General features: G+C 44.8%; 1 protein-coding gene across 1 annotated transcript; it reads left to right on the forward strand.

Annotated features, from left to right (window-relative positions):
- The first annotated feature begins 500 nt into the window (after positions 1-500).
- Positions 501-2,229, forward strand: LOC123488288 (stromal membrane-associated protein 1-like). Its single transcript, XM_045219188.1, has 3 exons — positions 501-754; positions 1,423-1,783; positions 2,067-2,229. The coding sequence occupies exons 1-3, from the start codon at positions 718-720 to the stop codon at positions 2,068-2,070; spliced, it is 402 nt and encodes a 133-aa protein (XP_045075123.1). The 5' UTR covers positions 501-717; the 3' UTR covers positions 2,071-2,229.
- The last annotated feature ends 6,619 nt before the right edge of the window (positions 2,230-8,848 follow it).

The raw sequence follows: 8,848 nt of genomic DNA on the forward strand, positions 1-8,848 counted from the left end.
AGAGTGTCACATACATCCACAGGTACACCTCCAGTTGACGCAAATGATGTCAATTAGCCTATCAGAAGCTTCTAAAGCCATTACATAATTTTCTGGAATTTTCCAAGCTGTTTAAAGGCACAGTCAACTTAGTGTATGTAAACTTCTGACCCACTGGAATTGTGATACAGTGAATTATAAGTGAAATAATCTGTCCGTAAACAATTGTTGGAAAAATGACTTGTGTCATGCACAAAGTAGATGTCCTAACCTACTTGCCAAAACTATAGTTTGTTAAGAAGAAATTTGTGGAGTGGTTGAAAAACAAGTTTTAATGACTCCAACCTAAGAGTATGTAAACTTCAGACTTCAACTATATATATATATATATATATATATATATATATATATATATATATATATATATCCATCCATGCATGCATGCAGGCCAGTGCATGTTAGCGTGAGAGAAGTTTGAAGATCAAGAGACTGAATATGGTTAGCGACTTTTCTTACGTAGTTCTTACAGTTTTTGCTTCCTTCTTCCAGGCTAGCTCCAGTACCCCAGCCAGCACCCCAACACAATCCCCAGCAGCAACCCCATCCTCAGGCTCTACCCAGGGAGACCTGGACCTGTTCAGTGAGACTGGTGGTTGAGTTGGCATTAAGGGGGAGGACACCAGGGCCAAGAAACACCTCTCCAAGGACTCCATCCTGTCCCTGTATGGGAACACCAGTATGCCTCAGATGCCCCAGCACCAGCAGGCCCCGCCTGGTAAGGAGAAATACAGACAAGCGTACACATGCACATACTGTACACTCATGCAGGGCTCTACACTGACCTTTTTTACAAGGAGCACATGTGCGCCTAAGTTGAAAAAATGTAGGAGCACACAAAGACATTTAGGAGCACAATGACAAATATGAGGTTAACAAGCCGTTTTCTTTATAGTAATGAATCTGTGCTCAGTGTATTCTCCATGGCACTCAGGGGCTTCGGTACAGTGAAGTAATCATTACAACAATTATCATCTGGGGGAATTTTTTTTAAATCCAGGCGCACTTGTGCTCCTAAATTAATATTCCAGGTCGCACAGCAAAATATTTAGGCGCATATGCCAGTAAAATGGTCGCCCTGTCATGCATCATTTTGGGCATGTGCACGCAAACACAAGTGCATGCACACACACACACACTCACACACACACACCAACCAATAACACAGAGGTTGGAAATGGTCCCCAACTGGCTCTGGGCTATATAGTGTAAATACCAAACACTTCTAAAGTAGCAAGTCACCAACCAAGTTGTTCAGTCACTTTCCCACTCTCTCAGTATATCTGTGGCAAGCCGTCATAAAGGTTAACAGAACGTTTTATTTTGAAAGAAAGACAAACTGTGCAACCCTGTTCTCAGTATTTCTCCTCTCTTTTTCCGCTCCAGCTGGTATATACATGAACCCCGCCCAGATGCAGTTTCCAGTAGGCATCCCCCAGCAGCAGGTCCCCACTGGCTACCAGGCCTTTCCTGGCATGGGCACGGGCATGCCCCCCACCACCGTCATGGGTGCCATGATGGCTCAGAGCGGAGCCGCCATGATGGGACCCAACACAGGCATGATGGTTGGCATGACGATGCCCAACGGTTTCATGGGACAAGCGCCTGCGGCCGGGATGGTTGGCATGGCTCCGAGGATGATGGGGGTACCCCAGGGGGGATGCCCGGGGGTATGGTGCCCGCTCAGGGCATGCAGGGGATGTATGCCGTCCAGCCTGGGCAGCAGGGCCAGTGGAACATGGGACAGGTATGGTAGTTATTTTGTTGTCTCGTTCTTTGGCATATTGGGGTTTTTCCCCTAGGAGTAAGCTTTGCATTTGAAGTATAAGATGGTTTAATGAGAATACAAGATCAGTATCTTTGGGAGTTAACTTAATTAGATAATGTTACCATATTGCCATAACTATCCAATTTTCTGAGATCGATATAGATGCATTGGGGTAAGGGGTTTGATTTTGTATTAGGCAATATTGTGTTTCCCTGACCCTGACACCTTTACCTTACTACTCGTCTTTCTCTTTCTTCCCCAGATGAACCAGCAGATGTCAGGGATGAGTCTGAACGGTGCCGGGGGGGGGGGGGCATGGCCTTCGGTCAGCCTGCCTCCACCATGGGAGGCTGGGCCGCTTCACCCTCCGGTCAGACACTCAGCACACAGCTCTGGAAGTGACCCACATGGAGGTCAAAGATCAGGGATTGGGGGTCAGGGCAGCGGAAGAGGGGGTCTCAACCAGGGGGTCCGAAATTCAACATCCAACCCCCCCCAGCAACCTTACTATGAACTGATGCCCGTTCTCCAACTGTTACTGACCAGTCTCCAACATCAAGCTTATTTATCTGTCTCTGTTCGCATACTGAAGAGAAGCATCCTTTCTTCAGGTAAGCACAGATCCATTGGTGATTGGACAAGTGAAAGCAAAGTGACGGTCTTATTACTCTGACTGGCCCAACCAAATCAGATCAGTGATTACTTCAAGGAAGGAAGCATTTCTGAAGTATTCAAACGGGGCACATCTCTCTCTCTCTTTGTCTCTTTCTGTCTATCTATCCCTCTGTCTTTCAGTCTCTCTTTTGTGAGTGAATTGGGCGTCATCATACATACACCATCATACGCAGGATGGCAGTCTGTGCCTGTTATGTGTTAGAAATCATAACTCTTTTAATTTTCCTTTTTGGATAAAAAAAAATTAGCCCTGTAACACAACAATGACATCATCGACAACATATCGAAAAAGCTGCAGGACCAGTTACACAAGCTTTTATTGTATCATTATTATAAAAAATTATTATAGAGAATTAAAGAATAGTATTTAAACTTTGGGAGAAGACATGGCTATCATTTCTGTGAATACTGCTCTCCTATGTACAGCTCTGTATAACCTTCTTTTAAAGTACCTGTGGTTCCCCTACAAAATAAAGTATGATAAACTGTGTCTGATGTGTGTTCTAGAGTCTAGACTTCTGGGTTCTAGATTTTGCCATTAACAACATTCAAAGTCAATTCTACCAGAACACCTAAGAAGGTAAAGAAGTTTGCATTTAAAACATGTCTACTCTATGTATCTCTTTTTTCCAGGGGTAGGCTACAGACATGCAAATGTCAGGGTGGTATCATTCTTTAACCATCCTTTGCAGAGCTGGCAAGTTATATACACCACATTTACAGTATTACATAAGAGGGAAAATAGTCACGGGGAGACAAGAGCTCCCTGTAAGTAGGCTAAATATTTGAAAGAATTATGTTGATGGTGCAATATGGTAAAAAACATTTAAGAATAATTTTCTGAAAAATAACTGAATGAAGAAGAACTGAACTGGAGAGTTTGGTAGAAAAAACAAATTCCCAGTTGAGGAAAAGCGCGGTGTAATATTCATATGTGTCAGCATACTGAATTGTAATTGGATGCATTAAACTGTCATATCATACTGTGCTATGATTGGTTAAGACCACCCAGGTGGTGAGGTCATTCTAAAGATGATCATGGCCAGAGACACATGGACATGCCAGTTATAGCTAGTTAATAAAGAGCTACGTTTATAAATATCCTGTCGTCCTTCATTTTATTATTTTGTACAATGCATACAAAACAAGACATGGTGTCAGAGTAAAAGGACTAAAATATGGATTTTGCTGGAGTTCCTTCACCTCGAATGGATTGGGGGTCTACAAATCTACCCGATGCATGGCGTAAGTTCAAACAGCATGTGGAGCTGATGTTCACGGGTCCTCTGAAGGAAAGAGGAGAAGAGGAAAAGTGCAGCTACCTGCTCCTCTGGATCGGTGAAAAAGGGAGAGACATTTACAACACATGGACACTTACCGAGGCTGAATCAAAGGTACTGAAAACATACTACGATCGTTTTGAAGCATATGTAGTGCCAAAGACCAATACAATTTTCGCTAGGTACAAATTCCATGAGAAAGTACAAGGCGCTAGCGAATCGTTTGAACAGTTTGTCACTGAGCTGCGTCTGCTTGTGAAAGACTGTGATTATGCAAACAAGGATGAGATGGTCAGGGACCGTATTGTATTTGGAATACACTCACCGCGAGTGAGAGAGAAACTTTTGAATGTTGGATCAGAGTTAACGCTGGACAAAGCTATCGACATAGCCAGATCTCACGAGCTAGCACAGGTTCAGATGAAAACCATTTCAGGCGGCAGCACGTGCGCATCACGTGAACAAGCAGTGCACGCAGTCAGGCAGACATCAAAGCACACCTCCAGTGCCCAGAGAGCATGTTTCAGAACGGAGACAGACAGAACTCCAAAACAGAGCGACACAGACTCCAAACGCCCCAAAACATGTGGATATTGTGGATACAAAGTGCATGGCGAACAGGGGAATTGCCCAGCTAAAGGCAAACAGTGTACTAAATGTGGAAAATGGAATCACTTTGCAAAAGTGTGCAGAGTTTACCGTGGAAAAACAGTACATACAGTGAGTGAAGATGAAATGTCAATCAAAGAGTCAAATGCTGATGAACTGTTTATTGATTCAGTGACACAGAAAAGTCAGATATCAGAGACAGAGCAAGCCTTTGCTGACATTGAGATAGGAAGACAAGGCACAGAGCTAAAATTCAAACTAGACACTGGTGCACAAGTAAACATTATTCCTCTGAGTAAGTACAGAAGCTTGACATCTGAGTGTGAGCTACAGCCCACCACGCGCAGACTGACTGGTTATGGTGGTAAACAGCTCCCAGTAAAAGGCACATGCACTCTCAAATGCAAATACAAGGAAAGGGACATGATGTTGGACTTTTACGTTGTTGACACTCGAGCACCTGCAGTGCTAGGTCTTAAAGCATGTTTAGACATGGACCTTATCAAGCTAGTTTTATCAGTGACAGCACCAGTAGAGATAGAGAATGTCATGGAGGAGTTTGCTGATGTTTTTACAGGAATAGGACTATTCCCAGGAGAATGTACCATTCACCTTAACCCAGACGCAACCCCTGTGGTCTACCCACCGAGAAAGATTCCACTTGCTCTCCGCGCCCGTCTGAAGAAAGAGTTGGAGAGCATGGAGCAATCTGACATCGTCACCAAGGTTACAGAACCGACGGATTGGGTCAACGCGTTAGTGGTGGTGGAGAAACCACGCACAGGCAAGCTCAGAGTATGTCTCGACCCAAGAGACTTGAACAAGGCTATCAAACACCCCCATTACCCCTTACCGACGCTAGATGGCATCACACACAAGCTAGCGGGCGCACGCTACTTCAGTGTCATGGACGCCAGATCAGGCTACTGGGCTATCAAGCTCACAGAAGAGTAATCTAAGCTCACAACGTTCAACACACCGTTTGGACGCTACAGGTTCCGTCGCCTGCCTTTTGGGATTATCTCAGCCCAAGACGAGTTTCAGCGAAAGATCGACGAGGTGTACGAAGGCCTCGACGGAGTCGTGGCAATTGTGGATGACATCCTTGTCTATGGTCGAACCAAAGAGGAACACGACAGAAACCTCAACGCGATGCTGCAAAGGTCCCGCGAGAGAGGAGTCCGGCTCAACCCCGAGAAGAGCACAGTCGGCGCTACAGAGGTCAGCTACTTCGGACATCTTCTCACAGCGAATGGAATCAAGCCAGATCCGCAGAAGATCTCAGCCATAAAGGAAATGGAGCCACCAAAGAACCGCACAGAGCTGGAAACAGTGCTTGGCATGGTCAACTACTTAGCCAAGTTCGCACCCAGCCTCTCCAATGCTAATGCACCCCTGCGTCAGCTGCTAAAGCAGTCCAGTGAGTTCCTCTGGGACAACCAACACGACATCGCTTTCCAGAAAGTGAAAGACTTGATCACGAGAGAACCAGGACCAATCCTTGCCTACTACGACCCCAACAAAGAGCTCAGACTCCAGGTGGACGCGTCAAAGTATGGACTAGGGGCAGTGCTACTGCAAGAAGGAAAACCGTTAGCCGCAGCCCCGCCAAGGCTACAGAGAATGATCCTTCAACTACAAAAAAACGACTTCACAATCACTCACCGTCCAGGCAAAGATATCCCTGTCGCAGACACACTCTCCAGGAAGTTTCTTACCTACAAGGACAGCAGCCTCAGTGAAGGCATGGACATGCAGGTGCACACTGTGTACAGCAACTTACCAGTTAGTGACACAAAACTGAAGGAGATCCGAGCAGAAACAGAAAAAGACACACAACTCACACAGCTGAGGAAAGTCATACAGTCAGGATGGCCTGAGGAGAGGAGAAAATGCCCTTAGAGCGTCTCAGAGTTCTGGAACCATCGTGACGAACTATCACAGATCAACGGAATCATTTTCAAAGGAGAGAAAATCATCATTCCTACCAGTCTCAGAGAAGAGATTTTGACAAAGATCCATGCTGGACACATGGGCATGGAAAAGTGCAAACAGAGAGCACGGGACATTTTGTTTTGGCCCGGAATGTGCAAACAAATAGAGGACATGGTTGGTAAATGCCCCACCTGTCTTGAACGACGCCCCTCGAACACCAAAGAGCCAATGTTACCTCACCGTATCCCAGACCGACCCTGGCAGGTCGTGGCAACCGATCTGTTCACGTGGAACAACGAGGACTACATTATAACAGTGGACTACTACAGCAGATACTTCGAACTCGACAAGCTTCATAGCACCACATCTGCAGCTGTGATACACAAGCTGAAAGCAGCTTTTGCCAGGCATGGCATTGTAGAGACTTTAATATCTGACAATGGGCCCTGTTACAAATCAAATGAGTTTGAATCCTTCACAAAAGCATGGGAGTTCACACACGTCACCACAAGCCCACATTACCCTCAAAGTAATGGCCTTGCTGAAAAATCTGTGCAGATCGCTAAATCACTCATGGACAAAGCAAAAGCAGACAAGAGAGACCCCTACCTCAGTCTCCTTGAATACCGCAACACTTCAGTTGACAACTTCAAATCACCAGCCCAGTTGTTGATGAGCCGCAGACTTCGCTCAATCCTTCCCAGCACCAACCAGCAGCTGCAACCTGAGGTCGTCAGCTACAAGGAAGTGCATGCAAAACGTGCACAGAGACAACAACGATACTACGACAGGTCAGCCAGACCACTGCCACCACTGAACGACGGAGAGTCAGTTAGAATCCAGGAGCATGGCTACTGGAAGCCAGCAGTCGTCATCCAACCAGCTGACACTGAACGTTCATATCTCGTTCGCACCGCAGAAGGAGCGGTGTACCGCCGCAATCGTCGTCACCTACTGAACACAAAAGAACAACACACTGACAAGATGAACTGTTCCCCTGAAAGAGAACGGGGTGGACTAAACACAGACACAACACAACATACACCATACTTACCTGCAACACCACAAGAACTGTTGACTGACACAGAAGCATGCTCAGCTTCATATCACACAAGGTCAGGAAGAGAGGTCAAGCCTAGAGCTGTCCTAGACCTGTGAAATGTCAAAGGGTGTAGGCGGATCGCTGCCCTAAAAGAGTTCCAGACTGTAAACTTGTTATTGAAAGTTAACTTGAAATGCTTTGGTATGGTATTTGTTTGATATGTTGAGATGTCATTGCTACAGTGAAAAGCTGAGTTGCTGAGAAATATTTGTTCTAAAAGTAACAGTATGCTGAATCATTGTTTGTCTGTTATGTTGATGCAGTTGGTGCAGTTTAAATGGTTACTTACCTCGAGTTCAAACTGCAGAGCATATATTCAAAAGAAACGCTTTATTGTTCTACATATTTTTTCCTTTTTTTTAAAGAAGGGGGATGTAATATTCATATGTGTCAGCATACTGAATTGTAATTGGATGCATTATACTGTCATATCATACTGTGCTATGATTGGTTAAGACCACCCAGGTGGTGAGGTCATTCTAAAGATGATCATGGCCAGAGACACATGGACATGCCAGTTATAGGTAGTTAATAAAGAGCTACGTTTATAAATATCCTGTCGTCCTGCATTTTATTATTTTGTACAAAGCATACAAAACAAGACACACGGGACATGATTTTAGCATGGTCCCTTTTGAGTGCATAAACAGTGAGGGTGTTGACCCTAGTTTACTCGATATTCTACAATCAATTACAATATTCAGAGGACGACATATTCTTAACATGTTGGTATTGGCCAGCGTGTGACTCTCATGTGCTACACCTTCGGTTGTTGATGATCCACTTGAGGAGGAGAATACAGCGAAGGTGCCCGATTAAGAGCTCCGGGCCCGTCTATCCGACTGACGCTTCTCCCTCCCTGTACCATCGACGCTCCCTCCGCTGGTACTACCTTTCTGAACTGCCTCAACACCGTCAGCTGTGGAAACCATCCCCCAAGTCAAAACCAGCCAATGTCAGAATCCTACATAAGTTTTGTTTTTAAAGCGTATTTGAAATTCTCTTTAATGAAAAGTGCTATATAAAATAAATGTAGTATTATTAAACAGAGATAGAATTCCTGGTCACACTTTATTTGGATAGTCCCGTATAAATAATCTACAGATGGGGATACTTTCAACAAACGATCTGTTGATAAGCAACTGCTTGCCAAGGTTAGGGTTAGTTTAGAATAAGGGTAAGGGTTACGTTTAGGGCTAATGTTAAGGGTTAAGGCTTAGGGTTAGTGGATAGTTAGTTGAAATGCTGACAGTTATTGAACATCTACAAAACATCCACTTGGGACTATCCAAATAAAGTGTAACCGAATTCCATTCGAAACCCTGCGTAATGGCATTCTGAACATAAATAATTCCATCTCTATGCGACAGAGAGGGTCACAATGCCGACGCTTCGTATGGAGCTCCAGAACCAGAGAGTTATGTTCAGAACTCTCAAGAAATC

Source organism: Coregonus clupeaformis, unplaced genomic scaffold (genome assembly GCF_020615455.1).
Source record: "Coregonus clupeaformis isolate EN_2021a unplaced genomic scaffold, ASM2061545v1 scaf2130, whole genome shotgun sequence".
NCBI classification, from domain to species: domain Eukaryota; kingdom Metazoa; phylum Chordata; class Actinopteri; order Salmoniformes; family Salmonidae; genus Coregonus; species Coregonus clupeaformis.

Coding starts and splice junctions, on each gene's coding strand:
- LOC123488288 (XM_045219188.1), top strand. CDS start 718: ATGCCTCAGATGCCCCAGCACCAGCAGGCCCCGCCTG. Junction 755..1,422: donor GCACCAGCAGGCCCCGCCTG/GTAAGGAGAAAT, acceptor TTTCCGCTCCAG/CTGGTATATACATGAACCCC.